General features: G+C 43.4%; 1 protein-coding gene across 1 annotated transcript in view; it reads left to right on the top strand.

The window, feature by feature from the left end:
- ANTXR1 (ANTXR cell adhesion molecule 1) overlaps window positions 1-17391 on the top strand; it is a 217337-nt gene that overhangs the window by 59366 nt on the left and 140580 nt on the right. Inside the window, exons 8-9 of the mRNA XM_032410814.1 lie at window positions 363-443; window positions 14647-14707. Of these exons, the coding sequence (XP_032266705.1) occupies window positions 363-443; window positions 14647-14707 (142 nt within the window). The remainder of the gene's footprint in view (window positions 1-362; window positions 444-14646; window positions 14708-17391) is intronic.

The raw sequence follows: 17391 nt of genomic DNA, 5'->3' as shown, positions 1-17391 counted from the left end.
TGTTCGATTCAGATACAGTTGCCAACAGAAATTTGAGTGAATGGGAGAAAAATGAGCCAATGGCCTGCCCCCAAATCCATAAATACATCCACCCAGGCCAAATGTTCATCTAGCTGAGCAATCTTACCGCTGCTCCCAAGGAGAAAAGTATTAAAACAAATGTAAAAGCTGGAGCTGACCCTCTAGGCCTGCTCCAGAAAGGCCGCTGGTAAGCTCATTACTACCGAGGGCTTTTCAGTGAGGCCCAAGGCCTCAGGTTCCTCTGGGTTCTAAAAGTCGATGATGGAGCCCCCTGGACTCAGTTCTCTGCAGCCAAGCCTGACACATCTCCATGTGTGTTTGTGTGTTTGCTGTGTTCTCAGCTGGCCCGGATTGCGGACAGCAAGGACCACGTGTTTCCCGTGAATGACGGCTTTCAGGCTCTGCAAGGCATCATCCACTCAGTGAGTAGAGCCCTTCCTCTAAAACTGGACCTTGGGCACCCTCTGCCCCCGATCCACTAAAAATTGCCCAGTCCCCTCCCTCAAAGGCTGGTGTTCTCTGCTTGAGACAACATTCCTTTGCCTATCTTTGTTATCTATCATGTCCCACTTCTCCCTCCTGCCTTCCACACATGTTTCTCTTCTCGTTCTCCTGTGCCAGTTGACCCTACAAGATAAATTAAAAATTGAAGGGAGTGGGCGCCTGGGTGGCTCAATCTTTAAGCGTCTGCCTTCGGCTCAGGTCATGATCCCAGCGTCCTGGGATCGAGCCCCGCATGGGGCTCCCTGCTCCGCGGGAAGCCTGCTTCTCCCTCTCCCACTCCCTCTGCTTGTGTTCCCTTCTCTCACTGTGTCTCTCTCTCAAATAAATAAATAAAATCTTTAAAAAAAAAAATTGAAGGGAACCCTGGTCTGGCAGCAAACCAAATTTCAGATAGTTCCAGTTCTCATACTGGAAACATCGCTTGATGGTGTGCACCTGACCTCAGCTTTTCCAACCATGACTGACTGCAAGCTGCCTTCTAGAGCACCGGCAGGCTCAGTCTGTATCTCTTGACCATCAGAGGTACTTTCGACCAGTGGTTCTTTACCTTGGCTGCCTACTGAGGTCATCTGGAGCAGGATTTTTAAGATCTTCCCAGGGAACTTTACTGGAACCACAACTTTAAACCTATGGTCCCCAAATATGAGGGATTCACTCTTCTTCAAGGTTTTCAATCACCATCCCTTCTTTCCACCCCAACCTGGGTTGGATGGAACAATCCCACACACACAAATGGGTTTTTTAGCCCCCCTTTCCTGTCAGGGAACAGAATCGGCCTCTCTTTTCCACCCTCCATACATAGGCCAGGCCCTTGGTCCAGCCGGAATATTGGATGATGCTGGTATTTATTTATTTATTTATTTATTTATTTATTATTTATTTATTTATTATGCTGATCTTTAAAGCCCCAGCCAGAAGGCCAGTGTGTGGGCCGCACCTGTGATGAAGTCCAGAAGCACTGTCTCCTCTACCTTTAGGTTTTGTGATTGGGCAGATGGCCAGCAGTTTCTCCAGTAGAAGCTCACCAGGCTCCAGGGTCCAGGATGCAAATTCAGAGCTCAGAGGGTCACTATCCCCTTCAGATATCAAGGGGGTCTTAATCCAGGGGTTACCAGCCAGAACCAGGATCTGCCCAGCTCTCCCAGACTGACCTAGGAAAACTCCAGTGTACTTCCATGCCCGCTTTCACTCCCTCCAAGGTTTGCTAAGAACTCCTGTGGGGTGAGAAGAACTTTGGAGCTGGTCATCCCAGAATTTAAATGCTGGCCCAACGACTTACCATTTATAGATCCTTGGATGAGTTATCTCACATGTTTCCTTATTTGTAAAAAGGGATTGATGGTAAGACTTACATCACCTGCCTGTTTGAGGATTATAAGAGATAACACTGGTGAAATTACCTAATATTTTTCCAGGCACGTAATAGGTACTCAAGACATATGAATTACCTCCTCCTTCACTTTCCTTCCTCATCATATAATGGACATTAGTGTCAGTTTCCTCCAATCCTCTAGATTTTCTTGAATATACTTAAAAAACACTTGGGAACCTTGCTTAAAATACCAGTTCCCAAGTCCTATCCCCAGAGATTCTATTGCAGACAGTATGAGATGGTGCCCAGAAATCTGTGTCTTTTAAATCTGTTGGGTTTTTTTTAAATAAATGCCCCAGGGGCACTTTCAGAACATTGATACATGTGACCTTAAATTTTCAGAATTGTGAAAAATAATCTCACCTCAGGTAAGGAACTCCTACCTTAAATATGTACAGATGATGGTCATCTTATTCAAGAGGTATTTGTTGATAAGGAACAGAAACCAACTCAAACTACTTTCACCAGGGAGTGGAAATTATTGAGAGAGAGAATTATCAGTCCCAATACTAGATCCCCAGGTGAGGGGCCCCTGCTCCAAATAATTTCTGGGATCAGTGTGGCATACTTGCCAACATAAGCAACAAGGACTGCAATAGACATAAAACAATACCCAAATGGCGCAAAACATGATTTGGGGCTGATCATGAAGCTCAGAGGTGGATTATTGTGGGCTGGAGCCTTCATGAGAAAGTGGGACAGACCTAAATCTATGAAAGACCCAGGAGGAATGATGGGTAGCACCAGGGAAGAGATGACATGACCCCAGCCCAAAAGCTGGAAAAGGGAAAAGCATACTCCGAGGACAATAATAATAATGGCTATCTGTCTGGGGGGAGAGTTTGGTAAAGGATCAGGAGTAGTAAGAAACAAGCCTAGACATTGGTTTGGAACCAGACTGATAAGAGCCTTGAAGGGGTTTTGATTCCAACTCCGTGGGTGTAATCACTGAAACATTTGGAACATCTAACAAGTGATATTTAAGAAGAGAATCTGATGGTGGTATCCGTATATAGGAAGAAAAATGGGGGGATCTAGAGGCAGGAGCCTACTGCAGCATGAGTGCACAGTCTTGCTTTCAGATAGCTGGATTCTGAACAGGGACGACTCTTACCTGTTCAAAGGTTCTTAGGAGCCATGTGCCACATCACTCAAGAGGCAGTTCCCACCCAAATAATCAGAATCATTTTATCTGCATACACTGGTGTTGTCCTTGACTATTTCTACCTTAGCAACTCACCCAAGCTCGATGTGAGCCCCCCAGATGTTTGGAAAGCTCTTCCCACCCCTAAATGGAAATAACTCTAAAGATGTTTCAGGAATTTCAGCAAAATGGTCTCCCAAAAATTGGGAAAAAAATAATAATTTGAGACTCCAGTCTCCAAACTTGAGCTGAATGATAACATTCTTATGAGCTTTTTATCTGGGAGTTAACACTCGTGGTTGCGATCCTTCCAACACTTGAAATCCATGTTTATGGCAGTTATTAATTCATTTGCGTAGACAGAGAAACAGGGACAAGCGCGGCGGGGCTCATCTTTCTCAAGACAGACAGAAATAATTATGGCCTCAAGTTGGCTATTTTTAAGAAGTAGGTTCATTTCTCCTCTGGATACTGAAAAGAAAGCTCTTGTTTTTTCCCTGCCATCTGAAGCGTCTATTCCAACTTGTTCCCACGGATGTTGTTTTGTGGCTGGTGATTTTCTTATAATAAAACAGGACTGGTCTTAATTATCCCAAATAGGAGTACAGAGCAGCTCTCAACAAGCTCAGATGGTTCATCAGCTTTTCAGCCCATCATGACCTTATATTTAAATCCCAAATCAAGATGCGGGAGCTAATATTTTTTTTGCTCTTTTATCCAGTACTCATTGAAAACCTTAAATAGTACACTCTTGCCATTCAGCTACAAGTAAAGTGATGGAGACCCTGGCCTGGTGGAGCTTACAATCTAGTGGGAGGGGCACATAAAAAAGATGTAAATAAATACATATGTATAGTTAAAATTGCGGTAAGTAGTACAAAAGTAGCAACCAACCACCAAGATTAAGAGTAAAGGGATTGCCACAGAGCCCAGGCCCCTTTGAAGACATGACCTGAAGAATGAAATCAAGCCATCCACTGGAAGGGCATGGATAGAACATTCTCGGCAGCACTCAGCCCTGTGATGGAGCATGGCAGAATGAAGGAAGAAGAAGTCGGAACTGGCAGAAGATGACGTGAGGAGGCAAGCAAAGGCTAAATCATGCACAGCCTGGAGGGCCGTTTTACTCGAAGGACAGTGGGGACCTATAGCCAGATACAAAGCCTGACAATAGCACAATGATGCTTGAAATTCACTCTCAGGGAGTCCAGAATCATGGCCCTTGATCTGTTTCTCCTCCAGATAACAAATAAATAAACCCTCGGGATCAATAGTAATGTCGGCCTGTGAAGAAGAAAACTCACAGTGACTTGTGGAGCATCTCCCATCCACCAGGACTTCTGCTAAGCGGTGCCACCGTCGCTCTCTGCAGAAGGTCTTATCCCAGTGCTACAGGTGAGGAAGCTGGGGTGTAGGCAGCTCAGAGAAACTGCCCAAGTCTTCCTGCTCAGAATGGTCGAGTGGGGAATTTGAACCGAGGCCTGGTTCCAGAGATCCTGCTCTTTCCACAGTACGAGACCGAGAATGTCTGAGGAAATGGAAAATCACCACTGGATTACCAGGAGCTGATTATCCAGGGCCTGGATTCAGCAAATCCCGGAATCCTCAGCTTCCACCAACTGGTTCTTGTGTTTTGGTCTTTTCACTGTTCCCCAGCCCTCCCTACTTTAAGGGAGAAGTACTTTTGTGTTAGATTTGTATAATGTTTATTTTTCATGGCGTTCTCACCTGTTTCCCATTTTAGTCTCTCAGCGGCAGGACATAGGGAAAAGGCAGAAAGAAATTGACAGCTGTATGGGGCACATGGGTGGCTCAGTTGGTTAAGCGTCAGACTCTTCATTTTGGCTCAGGTCATGATCTCAGGGTCCTGAGATTGAGCCCCGCATCAGGCTCTGGCGCCCGGGACAGACTCTGCTTGAGATTCTCTTTCTCCCTCTCCCTTTGCCCCTCCCTCTGCTCGCACATGCTCACTCTCATCTCTTAATTAATTAATTAATTTTAAAAATCTTAAAAAAAAAAAAAAGAAAGAAATCAACCGCTGTAGATCACACTGTATTTGAGACCAAACATTGTTCCTTTATCCCAGTGAATATGACCCTATTTTAGCATCATAACAACCCTGTGAAGAAAATGTTCTTATTCCTTTTTTACAGATGAAGACACAGAACCTCAGATAACCTTCTTGAGAGCACATGGCTGTAAGGGGTGACTCCAGAGCCTGTGCTTTCTCCCCCCGCCTCTATTTCCCTAGGAAGGTAAAAATAATAAAAGCTACCATTCCGTGAGTCCTGAGGTTCTAGACACGGTGCCGATCATTTTACGTAGGCGTCTCATCAGATTCTCACGACCAGCCTTTAGTGTGGATGTTGTCATCCCTTCTACAGAAGTAGATGCCGTGAGGACAGAGATCCGCTAGCTTGGGCAAGGCCGCATGGCAGTGAGCGGTGATCCGGAGTAGACTCTGCTGTATCACTAATGCCCATGATGGAAATGACCATAGTGCTCTGCTCAGTAATGTGGGTAGGCCAGGAGGCAGCTCCGTTTCAGAGGAGGAGACATGGAGAACCAAAGACGTGAAATGGCTCGATGCAGTTCACATAGGTGCAGCAGCGGCAAAGCCAAAACCCACGTGGCCTGACCTCTGAGTGCGCAGTGGGTGGGTAGAGGAGACCACCTCCAGGTGGGGAGCACATCTGAAAATACTGATTTCTGCACGAAGGATGAAGTCCCCTCACCAGGAGAAGCTGGCTGCTTAACACAGCCTGAAAAGAACATCTTTCCTTCCACACATGCTCAAGGACTCTACCTCTGAGGACAGAAGTCCTACTTGCTTTTGCAGAATACGGTTGATAAATTATAAGACAGACTTTGGGTGGTTGAAAGATTGTAGCCCTTCAAGCCAGTACAACTGTAAAGGAAGAAACGATTCCTTTGCCTTCCCTTCTTGTGGCTTCTTTGGGGAATTTCCACTGACCACAACTGGTAAGGGTAGCGCCAGCCCTCAGGCGAAAATATGAAGCAAAGGTCCGGCAAGTCTCCTGGGTCTTGGTTTTCCTTTGCAAAAGTGCTGCAGCCAGTGAAATGGGGACCTGCTTGAGGGCTGGTTTCAGACACCACTGACGTGGGTCTGCAACTTTGAATCCCAGCGCTTGGCCTGGTTACCCTGATGTTAACCCCTCCCCCCAGCTGTCCCCACTTTGTGTGCAGTTGAGGGCAGTGCTTGGAGCCAGGCACATTGTCTATGAGAAGGAGAACCCAGTGGCTGGCACCAAAGCATGTCCCTCTAGGAGTATCTCCCTGGAATAAATATTTCAGCCTGCATCGGGCTTCCTCTTAAGAGAGGGTAAAGCAGTGCGTAGAGCATTCCGTGAGTTTGAGCAACAATAAACACGTGTCAAGCAAACACAAATATACTTGCAAGGATTTCTCACGAGTTTTGGCATGAACATCCTGGTTATCAAGGAAGCTGTAAGATCAGCGAAACTGAAGAATAAATCTATTCCATGGTGTATATAAAATTGTTTTATTTATGGAAACCAGATTCTGTGATTTCTCCCTTTCCCTCATGGGAACTGGAAGACCTGTACCCCCTAGTCTGGCCCAGGCCCTAACAAAGCTATGACAAAAGGCAAAGCCCGTCTTCTAGGCCTTCCCTTCCACCTACTCTTCCAAGACTCCTCCAGGAACTGCTAAGGGTTGCCCTCCAATCAAAATCCGCATCGTATTCGCACACTCTGGAAAGTACCTGACTTTACTGAACTAACCCTCTTTCCAGAGCTAGCAGAGCGGGAGGCCCAACTCAGCAGCAATAGCCCTCCTCTTAAGTCAGGCTTGTTTGTGATTGGAAGATATCCCCCGCTCTTCCTTTGCCCCATCTGAATCCTGTCTCAAAGCCTGTCTGGACCTCCAGGCCCAGCTGAGTCCTCTCTTCTCCTTGGAGTCTGCCCTGGTCTCTCCTCCACCTTGACCTCTCCCTGCCTTGAACCCCAGTGGCACTAATTGTTGGCACCATTTGCTTGGCACTTGGGTCTTTTTCATGCTATCTGCCGTTCCTCCTGGTCAGATGCTAACAGTACCATCACAGAGACTGCCCCATTTGTTGTAGTCTTCGTGGTGTCCCGTGCTGTGCTTTGCATACTTTCTCATTACAGAGCAGCCCAGAGAGCTGCATAGCATCCGTGACCTGCATGACGAGTGGGCAGCTCTGTGGCTCTGTTTCTGGTAAAATCCCTTCGGTCCTTCCCCCACCCTCTCTTCCGAAATTGTATCTGTAAACGATGGCATTTGGGGCTCCGTTCCCATTAGCAGGCCTGGATACAAAACATAAATGGAATCAACTGTAGTTTCTGTAGCGAGCAGAAACTCTTTTTAAAAAACATTGGCCTCCACGATTATTAATTAGTCTCAGACTTTGCAGACATTCAGGCCATTTCAACTAAGCTATTATTTCTGTTTAGCTTATTGAAGAGTCCAAATGCAATAAAAATTCCCATAGCTTGACGAGGCTACCAAGATCGCGGAGGGGCATGTCCAGTCACTCCTCAGGTCACCCCCACTCCTCCTTCGGTTCCTCCTCCTACTAGGAGTCTGCTAAGACCCACTGGAAAAGCGACAGCAGAATTTAGAACAAAATCCAGTGAAACACTGCAGGGTTCTGCTCTCAAGGAGGGCAGCTGACTTTGCCAATATTCTGGGGGTCAACAGGCTCATCTTACTAAATAAACCACGTTTCGGAGTTCACAGCCATCTGAGCTTTCCTTCTGAAAACAGGAGAGGAAAGTGGTTTAGTGGAAAAAAAATGAATTTCTTCAGTTTCAGGACCTTGTTTGTCCTATGCTCCTTCACACCAGACTCACTGAGTGCAAAACAAACTGAAGGAAGAGTTGTATTTATTTAAGTGAGCTGGGTCACCCTCCCACCACCCCCCCAGACAAAAACATTTGCATATTTTGAGGATAAGCTCTATTGTCCAAAATTCAGTAATCCACTTAAACTGTTTCTTGCATCTTAGAGTATTCATTTGGTATAATATATGCGTATACATAAAACCATACATGAATCCTGGAAAGATGAGGGCATAATAGTAGATTTTTATTTTAAATTCAGATTTGGTAGAACTGGGGCACCTGGGTGGCTCAGTGGGTTAATCGACTGCCTTTGGCTCAGGTCATGATCCCAGGGTCCTGGGATCGAGTCCCGCATCGGGCTCCTTGGATCAAGTCCCACATCAGGCTCCTTGCTCAGCAGGGAGCCTGTTTCTCCCTCTTCCTGTAGCTACCCCTACTTGTACTCTCGCTCACTCTGTCTTGCGCGCGCGCTCTCTCTCTCTCTAGCAAATAAATAAATAAAATCTTAAAAAAAAAAGATTTGGTAGAACTGACATAGGTGTAGGATAATATCCATAGTTAACAATAGCTGTACCTATTCGTTTAAAGTGTGGAATGGAAGTTAGTTAGGAAAGGTGACTATTTTAAAAAAAAAAACACTTTGTTAGAGATCTGGGGCTCCTGGGTGGCTCCGTTGGTTGGGCAGCCGACTCTTGGTTGGTTTCAGCTCAGGTCATGATCTCAGGGTCGTGAGATCAAGCCACGGGTCGGGCTCCATGCTGGGCGTGGAGCCTGCTTGGGATTCTCTCTATCCCTCTCCCTCTACCCCTCTCCCCGCTACTTGCACTCTCTCTCTCTCTTAAAAAAAAATAAATTAAATACATAAATAGATAGATAAATAAAAATAAACACTGTGAGAGATCAAATAAAGTCAAAATTCATGGAGACAATATTGCCAGTCCTGAAGGCATTGATGAAACAGTTGTATGTCCCAAGTTGCTGGACATTTTCTAAAAGCAGTTGTCCCCAGGCTTATCCAATGTGTGTTCTGCCATCTGCCACAGTAGGTGGCCTTCTGTGGGAGCCTGAGTCCCATCCCCCAAGCCCAGACCTCTCCATTTTCCCAAGTAAAGGGGTCAAGGCCTTTTACAAAGTAGGCCAGTCCAGATCTTAGACACAGGGACATGACACACCTACAGCATTGTTGGTGTAAGCCATTAAAAAAAAAAAAAAATAGAGGTGTTAAAATAGGCCATCTGGGAAAGCAATCCCCAAAGATGGTGGTGCTTAATAAGAGGAGGGAGGTGTTAGAAGATGCAGAATATGGCCTTGTTATTCAAAAGACCCTAAGATTGTATATAGAGATAAAGGAAGGCCATAACCTAATCTGCTGTAATGCTAGTGTATGAAGCCATGCAGAAAGTATGCCATTTATTCATTTATTTATTCAATAAATATTTATTAAATGCCTACCATGTGCCAGGTTAGGCATTGTGGATGTAGTGTTGGGTAAAATAAATGCATTCCTCACCTCTAGAGTTCATAGTCTCAGGAGGAAGATAGATAATGACCAAACAATCAAAAAAATAACTATATAATTATCAACCATGATCAGTCCTCTGAAGGATGGCAGTTTCTACTAAACTGTGGATGGATGCAGAAATATTTCATTGGTAAAATCACCAGGCCACAGGTGGGGTGGCAAAATCTATATTAGATTTGAAAGGTGACAGAGAGATTAAGGACAGTTGCCAAGTTTTTGTCTTAGAGAACTACACAGACATAACCAGTCAATAGGTAGTTAACTAACCTTGGGCCAGCCTACCTCAAGCTCCAAACATCTTAAAACTAGAATGTGCTCTTCATGACAATTAAGACACCAAGAAACGTGCTCTGAAAGACTTTCTGAAAGATGCGTGGAAGCAAAAGGGCCCTATACTATGAATGGAAAAAGAGGCTGGTCTTTATTAACGGACACACAAAAAATCTTTTAACAGGAAATGGCCATGTAAATAAAAATCGAAGGAGGCGGGGCAATTGGGAAAAAAAATTAGGGATGTGTATGGTAAGGAGGGGTTCCTGATAACTCTATGTGAGTATTCACAATTATTTAAGGATTCTTGAGAAATCTCGGCAGAAACTGTGAACTTTATGAAAAAAGACACTAGAGTTTTAGAATCCAGAAAAATAAACTCTTATATACAACCTCTACTGGTCCACAATAGATTTCACTTTAAATATATTGAATAGTTTTTATTACTTGCCAGAGTTCTTTTACATCTGCTTCTCCTCTAACTCCCCCAACAATCTAATGAGATGAGCAAAAGTAACCATACCAGTAGCAACACCTCGCATTGATACAGTTTTTATGGATTTCAAATGTGCTTCCCTGTTTATCTTCTTTTTGAAATCTGTCCAAAAGATGACAGGAAAATATTACTAGCCGTCTTTCGGGTTTTTTTCCCAGCTAATATGATGAAGCAGGAGCCAGTGGTGGGTGATGGGTTAGAAGCATATATGAGCTACTTTCTGCCCAAGAGAAGTAGCAGTAATAGTATTACCAAAAGTCACAGTATCGACTACCATTGTCTGGAACCAAATACATGTCAGACATCCTCCTAAGTGCTTTACTGCTAAGAATGTTCTGAGCACATTTCTTGGTGCCTTATTTTCATGAAGGGCACTTGTTGGCTGTGGCCCAAGGGTTGTTAAATGACTATCTACCGACCAATCACATCTGTCTAGTTCTGTCTATAAGACAAAAAGCTTGCCAGTTTTCCTTGATCTCCCTCCCTTCCTGACTCTCCAATCCCATGTGAATTTGACCACCTAAGTCCAAATGAATTTACAAGCTAAATGTCTCTGCATTTATATCAATTATTCATTTTACCATCATACAGCCCCCTGAGGTCAGTGTGTTTCTTATCCCCCTTTTACAGAAGAGGAAACTGAGCTTTAATAACTTGTCCAAGTCCACATGGCCAGAAAGTGGTAGGGCTCAGATTTGAACATAAATCTATTCAGAGCCCAAATGTATCTTATCTGTCTCCAGAGCCCAAGTTCTTAAGAATAATGGTTACCATTAGTTGAGACCTTACCAGGTTCCAGGCCCTGTGCTATGGGTCCTGCCAGTAGTATCTCATTTAATCTTCCCAACTCAACAACTTCATGCAGTAGGTACTCTTCTTATCCCACTTTTATAAATGAGGAAACAGAGACTCAGAGAGGTTGGGGAACTTGCCCAAGGTCACACTACTCAAGAGGGAGTTGACCCAAGCAATTTGATTCCAGATTCCAGGCTATACTCCATATATTAAACTGCTCCCCAAAATTAGGATTCAGAAAAGTTAAAGGATATGTCAAGGACCCTAGGTCAGGTAAGTACAGAACCAAGGCCAAGACCCACTCCTCACATTGGATTATACTTGAAGCATGTGGTGGTCTTCGCCCAGTCTCCATCAGAAGCCAATGTACTCTCACCTCTGACATCACCCTGACCCTGCGCGAGTCCGTTCCACTCCCTCAAGCAATTTCCCAGTGCTGTGTCTGCACCTCTTCCATGGCTACCACTGCTCAAGTGGGGGACAGATCCTCTGCTCCCCCGCCCCCAACCCCCATCCAGTCTCCAGACCCTAAGCTGACCTATTGTCTGCTGCAGCTCAGACAGGCTGATTATAGTCTGGGCTACTAATAACCAAGGGAACCCCCCCAAATCCACCTACTGCCATCGTGACTTCCTACCTTTTGAAGCCAGACATTTCAAACTAATAGAAGCCACAGTCCCAGACAAATCCTGCCCATCCCCCTCACTGATAAATTTTGCTCTATTGGCTACAATGCATCCCTTCCAGATGTTTTAAGTTAAGATTGGGAAAGCTGTGTTTTTACTGGATTGAATCACAGTACTTGGCTGACATTTTTTGGCCCTTCATACACTCCTTAGATTTATCAACTAATTGCAGACACTCTGAGAGAATAATAGAGCATGTGTTTATTATGACAAAACCTCCTAGTGTGTCCTTGTGGTCAGAAATTCACGGGTGTTTCCTTTACCAACCTCTGGTTAAGTATTAAAGTTGGTTCAAAAACGTTGGTTCAAAGTCAGGAACTTACATGGATGAAAATTTCATTTATGTGTTTTGATGGAGTTTGGGAATGGGGACAAGATAGATCCAATAGCTCAATTTTTATTCTGGGATTATTTTGAAATCTTTAGTTGTGGATGATAAAATGATTTATTAAGAGATGCCAAGTGCCTGAGGAATTTTATTTAAAACATAAAAAAAATAGCTTTGTGTTGTTCTAATGCCACTGTTTACTAAGTTTCTCCATATGGGTTAATTCTGTTTCTTCTGATGTGTCCTGTTTGGAGATTTGTGCCTAAGGACATGCGGAAGGGTGGCTACCTCCCTCAGTCAAGGCGGCCACTGGCTGAGGTGGCCCTTCAGGCAGCAAACTTGGTTGGGAGAGGGTGTGGACAGTCCTCGCGGTTCAAGTAGAACAGTTGTCTTTTGGGATATGAGTCCCTGCACACTAGGATTCTGGCAAGCCCTTGTCCTAGGACATTGCTACCTACATAAGAGACCTAAAGGGCTGGATAAACCATTGGAATGGGGAGGTTGGAGAAGCCAGCAGGGAAACACGGATGCCCTACATAGATCCTTGGGGTCCCTGATCCCAAGTCAGAATGACAATGAAGGGAACTCAGGAACTCAGGGGTGATACCAGCTCCCCAGGGCCAGGTGTGTGAGGACCACACACTCTACCCGAGATGGGCATGGATTTGGGGAGTTCAGTGCATGTGTGCTCTGCTGTCGGAACAGGCCCTGGCACCAGTGGGGATCTGAGTCTATACCTGTGTTTGAGGTGCGGGGTGGTGGCTGGGTGGCTGGGTAAACCAGAGGCCAAAGAAATTAGGCAAGCGCTGACAAAAAGGAACAAATTGCTCCCTACCGTGGCATCTTGTAGAAGCCGAAAACAAATAGAGGCATCGAAGTATGAAAATGCCTTTAAATTGTACAAGAGTGGGAAGGAATGTCAGGAAAAGTTAGCTGGAAACCTGAATTTTAGAATTGTCAAAAAAAAGAAAGAGTGCTTCTTACGACTTTTGCATCTGTAGACTTACCTAAAACACATGGTTGTGAGAGAGCCTGTTTCAGTGACTACATTTTAGTGTGTTGTCTTCTGAACATCAGATAAAGATTTTCTGAAGCATGTTCTTCATTTCCTTTCACAATGCTTCTCTATGAGGATGCCCAGCTTTCTCTCTGGAATGGGTAAATATTATCTCTTCCGAGAAACTGATTTGTTTTTATTCCACCGATTGAGAGTCTCATAAATATTGCCTGACCTTCTTCTCATTCGCTACTAGAAAGTTTAGAACTAAATCCATGAGCCACTCCTAGCAAGGAAATAAGCTCTTCACAGTATATTTTTTCTATGATATTCTCACTCCTTACTTCATCTTCCCCTTATTTTTCCTTTAACCCATATCCTCCCCTTTTGCAATTTATTGTATCCTTCATTTAATTGTATCTTGTGGTGTCTGTATCACTTCAGCTGGGACAAAGAAGCATATATAAGTACATTAATGCAAATAAATAGGTGTTTCTCTAATGCTAAAAGATGCTTTTTTTCTTTTCTGCACTTTAAATGTTATAATTTCACTATTAATTCCTTCAACAAATGCTCCTTTCATAAATAGAGAAATGGTTTCCTTCAGCCCTCTGAACCACCTCAATTTCCAAATTAAGTAAGGCCCAAATAAAGAGATTTCATTTGCTTGGTAAATTAACTCAATGTCCTATACTTGCTTAAAATGCTTGGATGAAATTTGAGAATTGGTATTCAGCAAGACACGGGCTTCATAAATGGTGGAGAGAAGCTTACGCCCCACCAGGCTGATATCCTGCTTCGGCCCAAAGCAGCCTTGATTAACTCCCTGTGCGGTCATGGGGTTGGTTCCTTGAAACTCTCCTCTCAACCCTACAAGACGCTCTTCTGGAGAGAAGAGTGCATTTCCATTTAAGTAAGACTATTGGGGTCCAAAGAGTGAGGCACAACAAGCAGCCTTCAATGTCCTGGCCCAAAACATCTTTCCAGACTTTTCTAACAAAAAGGGGAACTCTGAGTAATCTGAAAATGATTCTCCATCCTACCTCTCCAGCTTTATCTATTATCACCCTTATTTCTACTTTTCAAGCTCCTTTTGTTCCAGCTAAAGAGGTTTATGTATTTCTACTTTCTTGCCTTTGCTCATGCCATTCCTTGCCTGGATCCCAAGCTTCCCCTCACTCCCTCCTCTCCACTTGACGGAGTCCTACCCTCAACGCCCACGGCTTCCATGAAGCCCTTCCCAATGCGCCAGCCCTCAGTGGTTTTCCCTATGAACTCCACAGATCCTACCATCTGCCCCTTCACCCTGGCAGCTACCTCAATGACAAACCATCATTATTTATCTTTTCGAGTGTAAGTCCCATTTCCCTGACCAGATGTTAAACTTCTCCATAACCAAGATTGGCATATCATAGACTCAAGAAGTATCTGCTGAAAGAACAAATGAATGAATAATTCTTATGGCTTTGGGGACACCCAGAGGCATCTAGCACAATGTTGGCTCATTAAATGTATGGTGTTAATAATATTAGTAAAGATGTTACCAGCCATCCACCCACTACAACATAATGTCCTTGAACCTACCTGTCTTGGTAACTAAAAGCAAAACCCTGCTTCTAATAAAATAAGCTGTGCTTTGACTTTTTGATTTCCTCTCTTTCTAGATTTTGAAGAAGTCCTGCATCGAAATTTTAGCAGCTGAACCATCCACCATATGTGCAGGAGGTAAATTAAGTGCTAAATGGTCTCATACAAATGATGGTATTTTGAATTCAAATCACATTTATTTCATTGATGGGGAGGTGGGGAGACAGGGAAGGAAGGGGGAGGGTGGAAAGAGGAGTAGAAATGGCTAAAAAAAATTTGCTGCTAGGGAGAAAAGAAAAGAAAAAAACAACATGTCAGTTGTTTGAAAAATCTGTCCAAATCCTCTTCTTTCATGGGAACTAATTGCGAGAGTATTGCAGAAATCCTGGATTCCCACACATCACCACCAACATCCTGCTCTGAAAAGAAGTGGAGCTGATCCAGGAGAACCTGTTAAGAAAAAGAAGTGAAAAATATTACCTTCTCAAATTTGACAAAAGCATATGATCACATGTACCCAGTGCCGGGGCCTTATAAGAGGTCTGTGCAGTGAGGAGCCTCAATTAGGGGTTCATTAGCTCAAGGTAGATCCACCTCTCCTATTTGTATAGGTCCTTCATTTTCAAATAATTAGATAATAGGGAAATTCCTTAATTATGCAATTACCCCATTAATAAAGAAAACCCAGACTTGCAGTTTAGCAACGTGCAAACTGGATGTGTTGCAACCTCGTAGTGAATCAGAAAGTCTAAAGACATTAATACAATTCCTGTTAATTCATAACATAATCAATTCCCCTTTTGTAGGGTTCTTGCAGAAAAAGAATCTTATCTGCCTAACAGAGTACCTGGCACTTAATACATGGTCAGTCAATGAATGTTGGCTGAATGTCTCGATTCATTATTTCTTCAACAAACAATGCACTGATTTTTGCCTTTTTGACCCTTATTAACTCCTTTCACTTAAGAAATTAATATTGTACCTTTGAACTATCTAATTAAAATGAAGCAAAATCAGAAACTGATGGCCAAAGATAGAACAAGGCCAAAATAAAAACAAAATCTCCATCAGCTGGACAACAGAAAAATATCTTCCAAAATAATTCTTGAATCAAAGAGTAGTAAAAACCAACATCTCCTTTATATACCATTGAGATTTGAGACAATAAAAACACCACATATATAAACTTGATGAATATGGCACAGAAATACCAGGGTCCACAAGAGCAAATTCATAGATTGTAATGTTTCTTACGAAATGGAAAAGAAAAATAAATAATTAAGAAGTAAGTAAAAGATTTTTTTTAAACTAAGGAAATACAAGAAAAAAAGATTAAAATGCATTAATAGATTTAAACAGATGAAAGCAATTCAACTGATAAATCATTGCAAGAGCTATTTCTTCGGTAGAACCAATAAAATAGACAAATCTCTGGTCAATCTGATCCAAGGAAGCTTTCTTTAGATATTTTTTAAATCTCTGGCTTATCTGCAATACTGCATGTTTTATAGACCAGCAATAATTTCCTGCATCAGAGTAAACTAAGCAATTCTATTTCCTTTATTTTTTATGAAGAAAAAATTAATACAGGGCACAATAATGGAAGCTAGCCCTAGCTTTTGAAAAAGACAAGCTCCCACCTCACTTGAATGAGAATCCTCAGGATTAAAACATGCTATTTGCAGAATAACTTACAAAGGGGAAAAGGAAACTTCCAAAAGATACCCTGACACCAGAAGTTCTACTATGGATTTCCCCGAAGGTCTATTGCTGATCATTCTCTGGAGTAAGTGGCTTTCCTGAAACACTGGCGCCCATTTCATTGCCCATGGTAGGGCAGGTAGACCTGAGCATACCCACTCTGTGATTTTCATTAGGCTACTGCGAAGACCCAGGGATTTACATGAGAGTGCTTTGAAAAGCGCAAACTGTTTTACAGAACAACGTGACATTATCATCAACATCATTGTAGTGAGGATTGAAGGTCAATGTGAGAATCCTGATGGTGATAACATAACCAGATAAGAAAAACATGCCTGTGTGTTTCTCTACTGAAACAAAATCAGGGAGAACACTGATAAATTCTAGAGTACCTGCAAAATGATTAACTCAATATGTGTTGGACGCAAAAAGAAACAGGAAGTAACGGAGTGTCCGCATTTCTAAAATATCATGGTGGGACCGAGCCCTAGAAAAATCTGTTGAAAAAGATGAAATTCACTTTCATCAGAAATCTTTCTGCTCAGCCCCCACCCCTCTCGGTGAATTGCATTCCTTCCCGGGCCCCCAGAGCAGCCCCTGCTGCGGAGCTCCACCCAGGCCTGTCTTGCTCTGGACACTCGGTGCTGACAATTGCATTCCCCCAAGACAATGATCTCAGTTGGCTCTCACCGACAACTCACCAACAGCCGTAGTTCTGACAGCAAACTGAGCTCTGAGAGAGGCAGCGAGATAATGCACCGGGTGGAAAGCAAACTTGAGATCCAACACAGATTTTTATAGGTCAGGCTGCAAATAACGGGGTGAAATTTAGTGGGACAAATGCCAAGTGTGGAACTTGGGTTCAAATGCCAGTTTAGGGAGACCCGACTTAGTAGCCATTCTTTCAGGGAAAAAGAAAAAACAAGGAGAAAGATAGCTATCTTGATAGCCAACAAGAATACCTCTGAGGGGAAAAAATGTTGATGTAATCTTTGAGTATATCAATAGCCATCCAGTGTCCAGGTTAAGAGAGCTAATTTCATGTCCTATTATCCCATGTTCAGACCATGGCTCCAAGTCCCACATTTTAAAAATGGCACTGACAAAGGCATGCCCATAGA

Source organism: Phoca vitulina, unplaced genomic scaffold (genome assembly GCF_004348235.1).
Source record: "Phoca vitulina isolate PV1807 unplaced genomic scaffold, GSC_HSeal_1.0 scaffold12, whole genome shotgun sequence".
Classification (NCBI taxonomy): domain Eukaryota; kingdom Metazoa; phylum Chordata; class Mammalia; order Carnivora; family Phocidae; genus Phoca; species Phoca vitulina.
This window is presented reverse-complemented; position numbering and strand designations above follow the sequence as displayed.